Source organism: Salvelinus namaycush, chromosome 20, assembly GCF_016432855.1.
Source record: "Salvelinus namaycush isolate Seneca chromosome 20, SaNama_1.0, whole genome shotgun sequence".
Taxonomy (NCBI): domain Eukaryota; kingdom Metazoa; phylum Chordata; class Actinopteri; order Salmoniformes; family Salmonidae; genus Salvelinus; species Salvelinus namaycush.
The window spans coordinates 32,738,391-32,756,809 of NC_052326.1; the positions used below are offsets into that span (position 1 = coordinate 32,738,391).

Genomic DNA, 18,419 nt, shown 5'->3' on the forward strand with positions numbered 1-18,419 from the left:
TTAACAAATGGTGTCTTCAGAGTAGCAGTGACTCATCATAGTGTTTTATGGCTGCAAATCCAGATCATTTTAATGACCCTTATGTGTTAAAATGTATTGCAGAGATGGAGTAGAGGAGGCTGGCTGAAGAACTAGAAAATAAATGCTCTTATTGTTCCTTCATGAGGACTTCCATTGTATGGGCTGATGGACAGGGTGCACCCCCATTAAATGTGACTCATCTTCAGATCTTATCAGCTACAACACTGGGCCTTTGTTGGGGTTTCTGTTGGATCACCTGGGGGCTCAATGGCACATTGGCAGGAAACTAAATCAATGAAACAAACACACACAAACTCAGCAAAAATAGAAACGTCCTCACTGTCAACTGCGTTTATTTTCAGCAAACTTAACATGTGTACATATTTGTATGAACATAACAAGATTCAACAACTGAGACATAAACTGAACAAGTTCCACAGACATGTGACTAACAGAAATTGAATAATGTGTCCCTGAACCAAGGTCAAAATCAAAAGTAACAGTCAGTATCTGGTGTGGCCACCAGCTGCATTAAGTACTGCAGTGCATCTCCTCCTCATGGACTGCACCAGATTTGCCAGTTCTTGCTGTGAGATGTTACCCCACTCTTCCACCAAGGCACCTGCAAGTTTCCGGACATTTCTGGGGGGAATGGCCCTAGCCCTCACCCTCCGATCCAACAGGTCCCAGACGTGCTCAATGGGATTGAGATCCGGGCTCTTCGCTGGACATGGCAGAACACTGACATTCCTGACTTGCAGGAAATCACACACAGAATGAGCAGTATGGCTGGTGGCATTGTCATGCTGGAGGGTCATGTCAGGATGAGCCTGCAGGAAGGGTACCACATGAGGGAGGAGGATGTCTTCCCTGTAACGCACAGCGTTGAGATTGCCTGCAATGACAACCAGCTCAGTCCGATGATGCTGTGACACACCGCCCCAGACCATGATGGACCCTCCACCTCCAAATCGATCCCGCTCCAGAGTACAGGCCTCGGTGTAACGCTCATTCCTTCGGCGATTAACGCGAATCCGACCATCACCCCTGGTGAGACAAAAGCGCGACTCGTCAGTGAAGAGCACTTTTTGCCAGTCCTGTCTGGTCCCGCAACAGTGTGTTTGTGCCCATAGGCGACGTTGTTGCCGGTGATGTCTGGTGAGAACCTGCCTTACAACAGGCCTACAAGCCTTCAGTCCAGCTTCTCTCAGCCTATTGCGGACAGTCTGAGCACTGATGGAGGGATTGTGCGTTCCTGGTGTAACTCAGGCAGTTGTTGTTGCCATCCTATACCTGTCCCGCAGGTGTGATGTTCGGATGTACCGATCCTGTGCAGGTGTTGTTACACGTGGTCTGCCACTGCGAGGACGATCAGCTCTCCGTCCTGTCTCCCTGTAGCGCTGTCTTAGGCGTCTCACAGTACGGACATTGCAATTTATTGCCCTGGCTACATCTGCAGTCCTCATGCCTCCTTGCAGCATGCCTAAGGCACGTTCACGCAGATGAGCAGGGACCCTGGGCATCTTTCTTTTGGTGTTTTTCAGAGCCAGTAGAACGGCCTCTTTAGTGTCCTAAGTTTTCATAACTGTGACCTTAATTGCCTACCGTCTGTAAGCTGTTAGTGTCTTAACGACCGTTCCACAGATGCATGTTCATTAATTGTTTATGGTTCATTGAACAAGCATGGGAAACAGTGTTTAAACCGTTTACAATGAAGATCTGGGAAGTTATTTGGATTTCTACGTATTATCTTTGAAAGACAGGGTCCTGAAAAAGGGAAGTTTATTTTTTTGCTGAATTTAAATGTGCGCACGCACACTATTAATCAGTATCAGGAAGGTGTCATTAGATACACAGACACCTCGTATGAGTCAAATGAGACCTCATTGACATATTATCACTTAATTTTACAGGATTACCCCAAAAACAGACACCCTGGCTGGAGCAGGGGCTCCATAGCCTATCATGCAGGTGAGTGTCCTGAGTCATGTAGTGTCTGTATCTGTCCGTCTGCAAGTGTTCCTGCATGATGGTTTGGTTTGTTGCTTGAATGTTTCTGTCTCTGTACCTGCTTGCCATGCATGATACTAATTATTGGTCAGACCGACTCCTGTGGTACCCTTCCTGCCCATAGGGCTCTGGTCAAAAGTAGTGCACTATGTAGGGAATAGGGTGCCATGTAGGGCTCAGCCAGAGATTGCGAGAGAAGCTGAGAGTTGTCCAAGTCTCCATGAATGGTGGGATACCATTATCAGTGTGTTACTGTTATGATAAGCCTGTGTGTTTATCGCTGCTTATCTGCCAAAGTGGTGATTAGGTGAAGCCCCACCTAGTGATCTCTTCATGTTTCATCTGTTCCATGTCATTGTTTCTCTCTTCCTAAAATCCACCCTAAGGATGAGAAAGTAGGTCTTTCCTCTCGCATTCCCCCTGACCTCTGGTTGACTATTCCACTGCCGAGGGAGGTTGAGATGAGGACAAATGGAGTTTTAAGTTAATGTTCTAGCTCAGCACACAGCAGTCAGTCTCAATCATCTCACTCATTTGGAAGTTCTGGGCTGGGCTCATTTTCCTTTTCAATTCAGTTAATTTAGGAGATTCATTGAAGTAGGAATTTTCTGTTTACTCTGAACTGATTGAATTTGCATGGAATTGAAATACCGAATGATTCAAACTTGCATACATGCTCTCTCATATACACACACACACACACTCTCTCTTTTCTCCTTCCCTCTCTCTCAGATGATGGGAAGCTCTTCCAGGGTAGTGGGGTGGGGGACGCCTTTGGCCCTCGCTGTTTTGAGGGGGACGTCATGGGCTGTGGCATCATGTTCCCACGGGACTACATCCTGGACAGTGGAGGTGAGTGCACCATTAGGCTGCTGCCATCTGAGACAGACAACCATGAAACAAATAATGTCATTGGATTATAAAAAATGTAATAAAGCAGCAAATGTGAGTGGGGATTTTGAATAGTATACTTAGTTAACTGTATCCTCGTTCTCCCTGTCTATCAATCTGTCTGTCTCGCCATGTGTCTGTCTTTCTGAGCATATGTGGCTCCCTCAGATGACAGTGACGACGGGGACTCGGAGTTGCAGCCTAAGCAGCGGCGTGTCCAGAACGACCTCTATATGAACGACGAGGAGGAGGATGGGGAGGAAGGTCGTGGTGAGAGACTCTTTTGTCTACATCAGCAAACCTTCAAACAGGGCCAGAGCGTCAGCTCTGTGAGAGGCAGGAGAGGGGTTATGTTGAATTAGTTAGGGTTTTATGTGATGTGTTCTGATTTGATATAGGAGTGGTAAAACAGTAGGCACTGAATTTTAAGAATAATTTGTCACTTTTGTTCATATCCTAAATTAATTTAAATGGAATCAACCCCAACCCTAGTGTGAATAGTAGCTCACTGTCGCCCCCTTGTGTTGTGCTAGGTGTTCTTCACACGGAATGGGAAGGTGGTGGGCCGCAAGGAGGTGGCAGTGCCAGCAGGGGGGTTCTATCCTACCATCGGCATGATGAGCACCGGGGAAAAGGTCAGGGTGGACCTGCACCCCCTAAGCGGGTGAGAGGAGAGGGGGAGGATGGAGTGAAGAGAGCAGGGACATGACCAGAGAGAAGTGGCTCCAACACAGACAGACACACACACACACACACACCACAAACTCGGAGGACAGGGCCAGCTCCAGGCATAAGCGGTCGCTTATGGCTCCAAGCCACTAGGGGGCCCCCCCAAAAAATGTGGTTGTGCATCAGCAATTTTCCTCTTGGTATGTCAGTCACTGACAGTCACTCAATTAACCATGTCAGCTAACTATTTTTAGATTGGTAAATTATTCTTGCCAGCTATCTAAACTTGTAGTAAATATGGTCAAATACTGACAGGTCACGCAGGATGCATGCCCAGGGCCCATTGCTTTTGTTAGTCACTTTCACTCAGATATCATTAACATGGCAAAATGTGAAGAATTACAGGAAATTAACTTTAAAACAGAAAAAAAAAATCTGCCCCATGGCAAAATGGGCAGAATTGGCCAACAAAATTTCGCTTAGGGCCCCAAAAGGCTAGAGGCCCTGTCGGGAGGATGACGCTAGACCAATATGGGAGTTTGTTTGGAGTCGTCACAGTGCAGTATCCCTCTTCTTCACATCACTCCTGGATCCAGCATGTTGTCTGGGAAGTCCCACCTCAGTTTAGTTTACTCTGGGTTGACTCCTATCAGTAGAGGAAACTCATGCTACTAGATAGTATGAAGATTAATATTATTCAAAGCTGATATGTCAAGACTATACTGTATGGGTGCCTCAAAGTGCTTACTTTTATCATGTCAATAAAAAATGCTAGAACCAGTTTAAAGAGATGCTGGACCAATCCCAGGTCTTTAGCAACAATCATTCAAGTCAAGTCTTATTAGTTCAACTATATTTTGAGATTATTAAAGGAATGTATTCAAAATGCTGAAAAAATTTAACCCACAGACAAGAAATACAACTCTCGGGTATGCCAAAATCCAAATGACTATAACTAGGATGTTGTGTTATGTCATTTTTTTCTAAGACTATGATAATGCCATATCATTTTATCACGAGCACTTTATTGTAGATATACTGTATTATGATGCATTACTACAGGCATTTGAGGTTCATTTATATTGTGGAATGACAGGTTAAATGAAAAACTTAATCAAGATCTGCCTTTCTAGACCATTTTAATTTGTTTTGATTAATCTTCTGTAATATCAGAACTGTACTCAAGCAATGTGCTGATTGATTGTATTTTATGATTTAAAAAACTGAAGATCATGCACTAACTGTTCCTGACCGAGTGTCATTTGATTTCATATTAGGTTCATTTAATCATTGATATGAATGTATGTGTCACCTCTAAATTGTGCACTTGTATGCAATGATTATAAATAAAGATGAGTATCTATTTCTATAGGATGGCCTGCTTTGTGTGTTTTTTCTCTCTCATTTGGATGAAAGACTTATAGCCAGCAGAGGGAGCTATATTATTTTATTTAACTAGTCAAGTCAGTTAATTAAGAACAAATTCTTATTTACAATGACGGCCTACCAAAAGGAAAAAGACCTGTGGGGACGGGGATTTAAAAAAACATATAAATATAGGACAAAACACACATCGCAACGAGAGACAACACTACATAAAGAGAGACCTAAGACAACACAGCATGGTAGCAACACAACATGACAACAACATGGTAGCAGCACAAAACATGGTACAAACATTATTGGGCACAGACAACGGCACAAAGGGTAAGAAGGTAGAGACAATAATACATCACGCAAAGCAGCCACAACTGTCAGTAAGAGTGTCCATGATTGAATGAAGAGATTGAGATAAAACTGTCCAGTTTGAGTGTTTGTTGCAGCTCATTCCAGTCGCTAGCTGCAGCGAACTGAAAAGACGAGCGACCCAGGGATGTGTGTGCTTTGGGGACCTTTAACAGAATGTGACTGGCAGAACGGGTGTTGTATGTGGAGGATGAGGGCTGCAGTAGATATCTCAGATAGGGGGGAGTGAGGCCTAAGAGGGTTTTATAAATAAGCATCAACCAGTGGGTCTTGCGACGGGTATACAGAGATGACCAGTTTACAGAGGAGTATAGAGTGCAGTGATGTGTCCTATAAGGAGCATTAGTGGTAAATCTGATGGCCAAATGGTAAAGAACATCTAGCCGCTCGAGAGCACCCTTACCTGCTGATCTCTAAATTATGTCTCCGTAATCTAGCATGGGTAGGATAGTCATCTGAATCAAGGTTAGTTTGGCAGCTGGGGTGAAAGAGGAGCGTCTACGATAGAGGAAACCAAGTCTAGATTTAACTTTAGCCTGCAGCTTTGATATATGCTGAGAGAAGGACAGTGTACTGTCTAGCCATACTCCCAAGTACTTGTATGAGGTGACCACCTCAAGCTCTAAACCCTCAGAGGTAGTAATCACACCTGTGGGGAGAGGGGCATTCTCCTTACAAAAACCACATGACCTTTGTTTTGGAGGTGTTCAGAACAAGGTTAAGGGTAGAGAAAGCTTGTTGGACACTAAGAAAGCTTTGTTGTAGAGCATGTAACACAAAATCCAGGGAGGGGCCAGCTGAGTATAAGACTGTATCATCTGCATATAAATGGATGAGAGAGCTTCCTACTGCATGAGCTATGTTGTTGATGTAAATTGAGAAGAGCGTGGGGCCTAGGATTGAGCCTTGGGGTTCTCCCTTGATGACAGGCATTGGCTGAGACAGCAGATTTTCTGACTTTATACACTGCACTCTTTGAGAGAGGTAGTTAGCAAACCAGGCCAAAGTCCCCTCAGAGACACCAATACTCCTTAGCCGGCCCACAAGAATGGAATGGTCTACCGTATCAAAAGCTTTGGCCAAGTCAATAAAAATGGCACCACGATATTGCTTAGAATCAAGGGCAATGGTGACATCATTGAGGACATTTAAGGTTGGACCTTCAAAAAAGAAGGTCCAAGCGTCTTCGATAGAGGGGATCAAGCTGATTCTATACCATTTTACAGAGGCCAGTTCATGAAGGAAGGCTTGTTCATTAAAGTTTTTTAGCAAGCGTCTATGACAAATCAGGACAGGTCGTTTCACTGAGCAGCCATTATGAACACAGGCTGTAAAACAGTGATCACTAAGGTCATTACAGAAAACACCAGACTGATACCTATCAGGATTATTCGTGAGGATAACATCAAGAAGAGTAGCCTTTTCTGGGTGTTTGGAGCCATAGCTTGTGGGATTGGTAATAATCTGAGAAAGATTAAGGGAGTCCCATTGCTTTAGGACATGGTCAGGTGGTTAAATGTTAAATGTCCCAGTTTAGGTTGCCTAGCAGGACAAATTCAGACTTGGTGTAAGGGGCCAGGAGAGAGTTTAGGGCAGTTAGGGTACAGGCCGGTGCTGATCAGAGGACAATAGCACCCAGCAACAGTCAACAAAGAGCTATTTGAAAGTTGAATACTTAAAACCAGCAAATCAAATTGTTTTGGGACAGACTTGGTGGAGACAACCGAGCACTGAAGGTGATCCTTGGTAAAGATTGCCACTTTGGAAGATCTGTCTTGCCGAAAAAGGTTATAACCAGAAAGGTTAACATCAGTATTCAAAACACTCTTCCTTAACCACGTCTCAGTAATGACCAACACATCTGGATTGGAGCTGTGAACCCACAATTTCAATTGATCAATTTTAGGTAATAAGCTTCTAGTGTTAACGTGCTGAAAACCCAGGCTTTTACGAGAGCAGAAATCAGAGAAGCAGATATCAGAGCACAAGTCAGAATTGGGGCTAGCAACAGTAGATGGACCAGGGTGACATATACATTTCCAGATATCATCAACAGTAATACAATCAAGGCACGGCATAGTACAGGGAGTGCTCTGCAGTGCTGATTTATGACATCAATGTGCATCAGATGGCAACAAGATCATATTGTACAGCAATTTCATCAGGCAACATGAATACAAAGCCGGCAAGAGGTGGTTAGAATGGGATGGGAGGCCAAAAGTCTGTGTAACCAATAGAGAGTCAGAGTCCCGAATGTGGGAACAAACATAGTCTGTCCCACGGTTGGGCAATGAAAGTTTGTAGTCAACAAAGCATGCAGGAGTCATGAGTTAAATATTAAAATGCACAACAAAAAAATAATATATATAACAACTTGGGGCTAGCCATTGTAAGTTCAGAGTCATTCGCCCCAACAGTGCGTGGGTGCTGGAGGCGAGCGAAACCTCTGGAGAGAGGAGGGGGGGGGGGGGGGGGGAGTATGGTGGGGGTACCTGTACCAGACAGGCCAGGGCAGACGGTGAACAGATCGCCAGGTGGAATCCAAGCAGCAGTGCAGCAGGCAATGGGAGTAGGCGTCAAACCCACTTGGGAGAAACCTTTATTTCTGGAGGCAGATTTCTTGTAGAAAATGCCAGGGGATGGTCTTTGAACAGCAGGAGGAGGCTTCAAGGCCTCTGGATCTGGGTGGGGTAGCCTGCCATTAGTTGGGCTCAAAGGCTTCGACACCTCTCGCTTCACACGTCAGTGCTAATTGAAGTTGTAACTCTTTGTCCTAGCAAAGCTTGGTAGCCTGAGCATTCAGTCCTTGTTAAGTAAAAAATATAATTGTTATTGGCTTTTGAAAATAAAAAATTGCTTCAGACTAAGCATTACTCACTCAGCTCCAGGTTGGATAGTGTTTTCAGGTCTCTGCTTGTTTGCCAGAGCATTTGATGTATAGTTTGTGAATAATAATCATTGAGTGTAGGAAGCATTCCAAGGAATTCCATCCAAAAATCAGGTTGTAGGTTTGGAGTTTTGATTTGGAGTGAAGGTTATGTTGTAGAGGGTAGCATCCTGTATATGTCCCTGACAAAAAAATTGATGTTTGTCTAACTCTAAATCTATCTAATTTTAAAAACATCCTGAAAAATTTGGGAGCTCATCTGCTCATGATCTCTCTCATATATATATATATATAGAGAGAGAGAGAGCTCATATATATATATATATATATATATATATGAGCTGGCTGGCAAGGGTTTTCATAAAGGCACGGAAACACCGGTAGCATTTACCAGCCAAGACCACTTAACACCTTTGAACAGAGTGCCGGACGTAATTTTTTAGTGATGGGGAAACGAAGCGTCTTGAAGCGTTGAGGTTTTACAGCCCATTGTGTCAAATAGGTTCATTACTCTAGGCTTTAATCAACACAGTGTACACTAGTGGCACCTGCTGGTCAAAAGAGCTCTGGCATCAAACGTGACATTTGAAAAGGGGGCACCTACTGGCAGGTGGTCCCTAAAACACACTGCGCCAAATGAACGGCAGATCGTCATTCGGTGCGATGTGTTTTCTCCTTTACGTGTCATTTGGCTAGTTTAAGGGATGCTTCTGGATTTTGGCAATGAGGCCCATTTCATTTAAGTAAAGAGCCTCACATCCCGTTGTGCGTTGAAACCAGGGAGGAATTATATTATTTACTTAGAGTCAGATAAACTTGTGGATACCATTCTTGTCTCTGCATTAAAATCTATTCTGAGCAGATGAGAATGGACAAGATTCTCCTCTCTGATGATGAGCGTAGCAGCACATCACCTTGATGTTACAGAAAAAAGCTGTTTCAGTAAAGCACAGTCCACAAAGGTCCTATAAAACTGCCCTGTGGTAGGCAGTTCAATCTCCCTGCTCTACTAACTACTGAACCTCAGTCCTGACAGAACAATGAGGTGTTCTGCTGCCCCTAGAGCCGGCTCCCATGTGCTACTGTTGTGGCCTTCTCTCCCCAGCCTGGCCTTGCCGCTCTGGCACAATAGCTCTTAGGTGGACAAGCAAGCTCTTCTTTCCGGGGTCCATTCTCTCCTCGAGGGGGTGGTTGGCTGGCCGCAGAGACAGATTGACGAGTAGATGCCCAATTCGCCCGCCTTATTCTCACAAATGTATCCCACTTTTTACAAAGTGTTTCATTTGCGTGGCCATAGAGGCATACTCACATTAGCATAGCAAGTGTTACCACACCCTGCTACCATACAAATCTTGGTCATCTTGATGACCAAGCTAGCTCCATACCACTAGCCCAGAAGTATTTGTTTTAACCCACTAGTACATGAAGGGTGAGCATGAATTTTGTTGTTACGCGCTTTGTGACGCTGACCACGGAGTGTTTTGGGATTATTTTTGAAGTTAGAGCTGATTTGGAGAAAACCTCAAACCCAACTTTTAGAACAATATTACAGTATTATACAAATGTATTTAAGAGTTTGTAATTTGGGAATGTTTTCTTGGAGTGCTCCAAGTTACTAGTATATGCATTTCTGACATTGAGAAATAGCTGCTACGTGCCCTTTAAGGCTGGGGTTCAATCTGGTGTAATGATACTGCTGATTTGTCACCACAGATGGTTAGTTTATGTTTTTACCGTTGTAGGCCTACATTAAAATGTTGGAAGCCTTCAAATGGCGCTGCCCATTCTAATACAGACTTTTGGCACCTAGAGGCCTCTATCATTCTCTATGGGTGATACTGCTGATTTGTACCCACAGATGGTTTGTTTAAATTGCAGGTTAGGATAATTAACGTGGCAGGTTAAGAAAGAGGTTAGGAAAAGGGTTAGGCTTAGCTACAATGCTACAGATGTCAACTGTTGTCCCTTACACGACCAATAGATGGCGCTGTAGGCCTTTTCCATCTAGCCACAACAGTAGAAAGGTAAATAAACAATCTGTGGCGACAAATCATCAGTATCATAACACTGTACTGAGTTAAGCACGCTATAAACGCAGATCTGACATTTAAAAGGTCATTTCCAATTGGGCTGACATTTACAGCATTCACCATGAATGTGATGTCAAAAACGCGGAAACATTGCCTTTCAAAGCTGGCTACAAGGGCGATCGTATTGAATCCCGGCCTTAGTTCATGTACTGAAACAAGACAACAGATGTATCAATGATAGAACATTTATTATTTATTTCAAACACTTTGGTCGTCTCGAGACGTACAATTCCAAGATTACTTTATGGAGGACCCCAAAAAATTAAGTATAAAACATTGAGGGTAAATATAATAACCTGTATTTATCCAGTTTTCTAAATTCATTATAAAATAGGATGCTTTTTATACAATTTAAAACAGGCACTGTGTCAAAGGACAACTAAAAATATACACCCAGGAAGGGAAAGGACCCAAACATACATCACAGATAGTACATTGGTTGTTGGTTTAGTCATCCCGGATCAAATTACCACATTCTGTCACAAGCCTTTTTTGATTCTTAAGGTATATTACAAGATCAAGTACTATCAAACCCATGAAGCGACTGCTTGTGATTATTTAAAGCAGCTCTGATCCTGGAATCCATCTGGCAGTGGTTTGTACTAACTAGCCCACTTAAAGGGGCAGTGCAGTCAAACGTGATTTCCCTTTTTTATTGATATTTCCACACTACGGGGTCGAAATAACACTGAAATTGTGAAAATGTTGATGAAGCCCTTTTAGTGTAACAACTTTTGAAAAAAAGGGGATGTAGTTTTTGGCCCACAGCATTACATCACAATCTGATTTTTCTGACCAATGACAAGTCATCTTTTATTTGCATAATATGTATCGTCCTACTCTGAAGGTGTAGGCTCTAGAGCCCTCAAACTCATCTCTGGACCTCCAAGCTAGTTCCACTGAGTTTTTCATTGTTCCCCTCTAATCAGGGACTGATTTAGACCGGGTACAATTAATGATCAAGTAGAACAGAAAACCAGCAAGCTCCGGACCTCGTAGGGTAAGAGTTGAATACCCCTGCTCTAGGGTCTAGGCCAGGTTTTCCCAAACTCAGTACTGGAGCCCACCCTGGGTGCATATTTTGGTTTTTGCCCTAACACTACACAGCTGATTCAAATAATCAAAGCTTGATGATGAGTTGGTTATTTGAATCAGCTGTGTAGTGCTAGGGCAAAAACCAAAACGTGCACCCAGGGGAGGCCCCAGGACCGAGTTTAGGAAACCCTGGTCTAGACGACCCTATCCGCCAATCAGGGCTGTGTATCCTATCCGCCAATCAGGGCTGTGTATCATAAAGATCGTAACTGTATTCACTCCCAGTTTAAAAAAGACACAGACCAGCCTTTCCAGCGTAAAAATACAAAACGGTACTAAATGTTTTTAATCCAACCGTCTACAATCTACCAGTCCCTTCTATCAGGCTCCCTCAGAAATCACTAAAATAATCAGGCTATTTGGTTCAATGTAGTGTAGTAAGATTGATGTATTGCTAACTTTTCTACTGTGAACGAAACAAACACTCAAAATGATCACAAATTACACCCAAACAGAGAAAAATCACAATTGTTGTGTCCCTGCACTTTTAAGAACTCCCTGGGTTTTATAAAGTGGACAGGGAGTACTAGGGACATAATATGTTGGTGTGTGTCCATGGTGTGTGTCCAGTCTAAATCTAGTCCGATTCAGAGCTGAGTGTCTATTCAGACGTCATCTTCCTCTTCCTCCTCATCTTCCTCATAATAGCGGTTCCTCTTGATCATCTCCTCTATGGTGAGCTGTTCCCCCTCCCCTTCGCCTCCCTCCTCCCCCTCCCAGAAGCCCACGTCCTGGGAGCTGCGGTTGTGTTTGGGCTGCGGGGGCGGAGATGCTAAGATGTCTGGAGAGGCACTTTCGCATTTTAAAGAAGCCCTTTCCTCTTCATCCTCCATTGCTGCTTCTTTTCCTTTCTTCATCGGCTCTTCTTTCTTGTCCTGCGTTGCTGGGAGACTCTCTACCTCCTCGCAGCTGATCTCTCCGTTCACCGCACTGCTGCTGGGCGGTGTGGACCTGCTCCCCTCTTTCTCCTCCTCTCTCCCCCTCTGGAGTTGGGGTTCTGGTTCCTTAAGCGTGGAGCAGCTGTCCTCCAGCGACCCCCTCCTCTCCATCAGGGATTTGAGGGGCTGGCGGTGCTCCCGTGGCCCCAGGGCATTGGTGTTGGTGAGGCTGGGGGCCACCGAGAAGGGCCGATTGCGCTCCTTCAGAGATGAGCTCCTCCTGAGGCTCTTCAGCTCGGCCCTGTCGGGGCTCAGGGTGGACGATGACACCTCGCCCTCCGGGGGCCACTTGGCCCTCCAGGGCCGGCCCACACCACCACCCTCCAGAGCAGGAGAGGCTCCAGCATCACTGTCAGCAGGAGGGGGCCAGGCAACCCTAAGCCTGCGGGCCTCTGGTATTTTCTCGGCGGAGGAAATGTGGCTGTGTGTCTCGTGAGAGGCAGTCAGGTCTGTCACCTTGGCCAGGGGAAACTCCTCCACCGTGGGGCTGGACTGCTTGGCTGGGGAGAGTGGTGTCTCGGCTGGATGGGACACCACCATAGCTCTTTCTGCCCGCTCCGTAGACCTCTTCTCCACTACCCGGTCTACTCCTTCTTCCTCCTCTTCCTCGGCACGGGGCGTCCACAGGTCCTTGTGGGGGCGGCGGCCAAAGCCCTCGTCGTAGTTGCCTTTGGCCTTGAACAGCTGGCTGAAGTGGGGCTTGCAGTAGACCTTACCATGTAAAGAGGCATAGCTCCCCAGGCTGAACAGCAGAGGGCAGCAAAAAAACATACAATAGCTAGATGCAGACAAGACACCGGTCACTGAAACAAAATGTACATTTCAAAGCTAATGTTACTCCAATCGATTCAGCTTGGGATAAATCCAATTAAAAAGGCATATTGAAAAGATAGAATTATCATGCACGATAGACAATACATTTAACATGTTCTTTTTTCTTTTCCCCCAATGGTTTCTAAATGTTTTGGAATGTGACATTTGAATGAAAGAGTACATTGACAAAATTACAATATAATGTTATTTGAAGTGTCCCGTAGTGAGTGAGCATCCCTACTAGTACCTGAGTTTGGTGTTGCAGTGGAGACAGCGGAAGCAGGTGGTGTGGAAGATCTGGGTGTTGGCCACCAGCCTCTCCAGCGGGTACACTGTCTTTAGGCACGTAATGCACGTCTCCCTCACGGAAAGGCAGAACTTCTACACACACATTAAGGATGTGCCTTTCATACACTGAATTGTGGTTGTCAGTAACAACTCTTACTGTCAGATTTTATATTGATTTCCTTGATTTAATACATGTTACTACAGTTGTACGTGTCATTGTGATGGAGGCTATGGAGAGAACTCACCCAGGCTGCCTTGGGCAAGTCACTGTGGACTGAGGATGAAGATGAGGTACTACCCTTAAAACTAGATTTGTCCATGCCATCCCCTGAAACAGACCAAACACATAACATACCGGTCAGACTACAGGGACTTCATCTTGACTCCAGAGGTCAGTGTCACAGCTGAGCAGAGCAATATAACAATACATATATATATATATTTTTTTTTTTAAAGGAGCCAGGCTTTTCACTAGACACAGAGCAGTAACTCAGAGTAACGACCCAGTCGGTACTCCACCCCTCTCTGCCCTTTAACCTAGAATACAGAGGACCAATCAGAGGCAAGAGCAGCCGTTGCCCCGCTGTCCCCGGCGCCCCCAGCCAAGAGCTGTGGGGTTGACATCATGCGAGATAGGGAGGGAAATTAAAGCTTACTCACCATTGGTCTCTGCTACAGCAACTTTTCTGCTGTAGGACTCTAAAGCCTGGCTCTGAGTAGAAAAAAAAAGAGAACCTTGTTATAGCAATCCAAAAAAAAAGTATAGCTTGTTCATCCATTTAAAATAGTACAAAAAAAGAGTTTACTGTCACTGTGTATTCATGTTTAAGAGCAGGTATAGGAGACTATGTTCAGTCTTGTATGTTCATTTACTCACAGCACATCAGCTTTGATTGGTTTACAGTGTGTATCTGCTTAAACGCTGCTCCCCTATCCAATTAACTAATCTTCACACACAAACACAGTTTATGTCAAAGATTCACTATGTTCACTCAGTCGCTCGCTCTCTCACGTACCCACCTCAAAACCAACTTTCTCACACGCACCACACGCACCACATGCACACACACACACACACACACACACACACACACACACACACACACACACACACACACGTACTTACCACAGCCACACCACTAGGGGGCACATTCTCCTTCAGGCTGTTATCCTCTCGCTCTGACTGACTGGTCTGCAGATGAATAGAGGTTGATCAGTAGAAGAACACAGTGACAAGAGAGACATGAAATGCCAAACCAAGGCCATCTTTACAAAATATGTGAAGTATGATCTGTCTTTCTTTGACATTAGTTACGCAACTTTTCCCATTTACACTATCCTTACATTAGCCTTGAATGTTTTATTTTTTCTTACTGTCTTTGCTGATAGCTACTTTGTACTTACTATGACTGTGATATGTGGTTGTCCCACCTAGCTATCTTAAGATAAATGCACTAAGTCGCTCTGGATAAGAGCGTCTGCTAAATAACTAAAATGTAAAAATATAATGTGACCATTTAACAAGAGCAGAGGACCACTTTCTAAAAAGGACATTTAGGTCTGGTAACTGAGTCAACGGTGTCCCTAGTATCTCCTAAATAAAGGAGAGTAAATGTGAGAGGAGGGGAGTGTGTAAAAAATGTAGGATAGCATCTATAATAAACAAACACACAAACTCACAGTGCGTGCTAGTGGGCCCTTTTTGGTAGCGGCTGACTGGTACTTGGCCATTCTTTCCTTCAGGGAGGTGGTCTCAACCACTCTGTCAGAGGACAACACTACGAGAAAACATTCACACACACACGGACACAGAGATACACACACACACACACAAAGATGAGCATAATGAAGTTTCTTTCTCCTGATCCACCACCTGGTTCTGATACGATGTTATCAGAAGCCCTGTATGTTGATGCGATGTTATCAGAAGCCCTGTATGTTGATGCGATGTTATCAGAAGCCCTGTATGTTGATGCGATGTTATCAGAAGCCCTGTATGTTGATGCGATGTTATCAGAAGCCCTGTATGTTGATACAATGTTATCAGAAGCCCTGTATGTTGATGCGATGTTATCAGAAGCCCTGTATGTTGATGCGATGTTATCAGAAGCCCTGTATGTTGATGCGATGTTATCAGAAGCCCTGTATGTTGATGCGATGTTATCAGAAGCCCTGTATGTTGATGCGATGTTATCAGAAGCCCTGTATGTTGATGCGATGTTATCAGAAGCCCTGTATGTTGATGCGATGTTATCAGAAGCCCTGTATGTTGATGCGATGTTATCAGAAGCCCTGTATGTTGATACGATGTTATCAGAAGCCCTGTATGTTGATGCGATGTTATCAGAAGCCCTGTATGTTGATGCGATGTTATCAGAAGCCCTGTATGTTGATGCGATGTTATCAGAAGCCCTGTATGTTGATGCGATGTTATCAGAAGCCCTGTATGTTGATGCGATGTTATCAGAAGCCCTGTATGTTGATGCGATGTTATCAGAAGCCCTGTATGTTGATACGATGTTATCAGAAGCCCTGTATGTTGATACGATGTTATCAGAAGCCCTGTATGTTGATACGATGTTATCAGAAGCCCTGTATGTTGATGCGATGTTATCAGAAGCCCTGTATGTTGATGCGATATTATCAGAAGCCCTGTATGTTGATGCGATATTATCAGAAGCCCTGTATGTTGATACGATGTTATCAGAAGCCCTGTATGTTGATACGATGTTATCAGAAGCCCTGTATGTTGATGCGATGTTATCAGAAGCCCTGTATGTTGATGCGATGTTATCAGAAGCCCTGTATGTTGATGCGATGTTATCAGAAGCCCTGTATGTTGATGCGATGTTATCAGAAGCCCTGTATGTTGATACGATGTTATCAGAAGCCCTGTATGTTGATACGATGTTATCAGAAGCCCTGTATGTTGATACGATGTTATCAGAAGCCCTGTATGTTGATACAATGTTATCAGAAGCCCTGTATGTTGATGCGATGTTATCAGAAGCCCTGTATGTTGATGCGATGTTATCAGAAGCCCTGTATGTTGATGCGATGTTATCAGAAGCCCTGTATGTTGATACGATGTTATCAGAAGCCCTGTATGTTGATTTGAGACCAAAAACAAAAAGAACTGTGAAAACACGGTCCTGCATTAGCTACTATGAAAACAACCTGGGCAAAGGGTATATAAAAGCTGCCAAAAGTTTATGAATTAAGTAAATAAAGCTGGTCTTTTTAGATGGAGCACAGTGCCCTCACTATGAATTGACGCACTGTTCTGCCACACAGTTCAATCACAGCCCTTCTAAAAAATACAAATAAATAAACCTGCAATTCTCTTATTCCTACTAGCACCAACTAAGCTGATAATGCCTTTATTGGGGGGAAATGTACTTACCAGTGGTTACATGTGGTTGTCCCACCTAGCTATCTTAAGATGAATGCACTAAATGTAAGTCGCTCTGGATACGAGTGTCTGCTAAATGACTCAAATGTCAAATGTTGCACCGGTGGATAACAAAACAAAAATCTGTCAATGCAAACCCTGCATCCTCATCTGTAACATTCATGGATAGAATGAGTGCACTGGGCACCTCTCTGCATGGGATCCTTTGTCAGTTGGTGCCTAGTGCTGGTGATACCAGCTATGACCTCAGAATTTGATTATACTGTATGGGTCTTGTGCAGTGTGTGTGTGTGTGTGTGTGTGTGTGTGTGTGTGTGTGTGTGTGTGTGTGTGTGTGTGTGTGTGTGTGTGTGTGTGTGTGCTCATGCATTACCTCCTAGTCTCTGGTCCATGTCCTCGGAGGAGCTGCTGTGTAGTCCTGTCCTCACCTGGATGATAACACAGGGGTCAACGGTCAGGGTTCAGCTTATTACACAACCTCAGATTGTACAAGTCCTATGTCCTCACCTTCAACTCAGCAACCACAGACTCCTCCTGCTTTCTCTACCTCCATCTATCTCTAAGCTTTCGTTTGTTGGCCTCTGCGTTGCTACCCATATCAACACTCATAAAACATTAAGCTCCGTCATTGGTCACTCTTGACCACCCCCACAACTCCCACCTCTCTCACAATGGTTTGGCCCATTGACATCAAAGCCAGTTCCTGCATATCCTTTACATTACAATGAGCCACTGATGGTTGCTTAAACAAACCCCTATTAACCCAGGTACATACACAAAACACACACCCATTTGGAGCATGTTCTATTCCCCCCCACACCTTGCTCTATTTTATTGATTTATTTATTTGACCTTTAAGTTAGTTAAGAACAAATTCTTATTTACAATGACGGCCTACCCCTGCCAATGCTGGACCAATTGTGCGCCGCCCTATGGGACTCCCAATCTTGGCCAGATGTGATGCAGCCTGGATTCGAACCAGGGACTGCAGTGACGCCTCTTGCACTGAGATGCAGTGCCTCAGGCCACTGGGCCACACGGGAGCCAATATTTTAACTCTAGACCTAACCAAAAACCAAGCGTTCACGTCAGTGAATAATCTAATTTGCCCAAGAGAGAGACTGATAACAGTAAGGAACACTTTACTGTTAAACACCAAAACAATCACCAAATATCTATGGTGATATCAGATTTCATAAGAAGCTCAATTGTCCCAAGTTGCTGAAACATTTCTAATTTGAACAAGATGGTGAATTTACTGCATTCGGTAAATTTTGGACAGCAGATGCAATGAAATCTACAGCTAAACTCAATTCTGTATGGTTATTAACAAAGAACCATTATGCATAATATGCATTTCAAATTGGAAAATAAACAAATATGACAAGACAAACCACTTCATAGATGTAAAACACTTCTAGCACCACACAACAGATAGAAACTGCAATGAACCACATAATGACTTACCAGAAAGTCAAGGGAGACGCACCCCCTACACCCCCACTAACCACACACACTACTGTATGTACACATACTGTATGGGTGCGGACATGTGTACA

At 44.2% G+C, this 18,419-nt stretch overlaps 2 protein-coding genes across 3 annotated transcripts in view; one reads left to right on the forward strand and one right to left on the reverse strand.

The window, feature by feature from the left end:
* Positions 1-4,954, forward strand: part of LOC120065267 (SPRY domain-containing protein 3-like) — an 88,593-nt gene extending 83,639 nt beyond the window's left edge. For both annotated transcript variants that reach the window (XM_039016104.1, XM_039016105.1), the window contains 4 exons: positions 1,935-1,992; positions 2,764-2,883; positions 3,091-3,192; positions 3,456-4,954. In XM_039016104.1, the coding sequence (XP_038872032.1) occupies positions 1,935-1,992; positions 2,764-2,883; positions 3,091-3,192; positions 3,456-3,631 (456 nt within the window). In that variant the 3' untranslated portion in view covers positions 3,632-4,954. The remainder of the gene's footprint in view (positions 1-1,934; positions 1,993-2,763; positions 2,884-3,090; positions 3,193-3,455) is intronic.
* A 7,060-nt stretch (positions 4,955-12,014) lies between these two features.
* Positions 12,015-18,419, reverse strand: part of LOC120064768 (LIM domain and actin-binding protein 1-like) — a 35,523-nt gene continuing 29,118 nt past the window's right edge. Inside the window, exons 4-11 of the mRNA XM_039015374.1 lie at positions 17,234-17,288; positions 15,129-15,226; positions 14,575-14,640; positions 14,109-14,160; positions 13,694-13,776; positions 13,408-13,541; positions 12,924-13,089; positions 12,015-12,863 (exon numbers count right to left, since the gene is read on the reverse strand). Of these exons, the coding sequence (XP_038871302.1) occupies positions 12,015-12,863; positions 12,924-13,089; positions 13,408-13,541; positions 13,694-13,776; positions 14,109-14,160; positions 14,575-14,640; positions 15,129-15,226; positions 17,234-17,288 (1,503 nt within the window). The remainder of the gene's footprint in view (positions 12,864-12,923; positions 13,090-13,407; positions 13,542-13,693; positions 13,777-14,108; positions 14,161-14,574; positions 14,641-15,128; positions 15,227-17,233; positions 17,289-18,419) is intronic.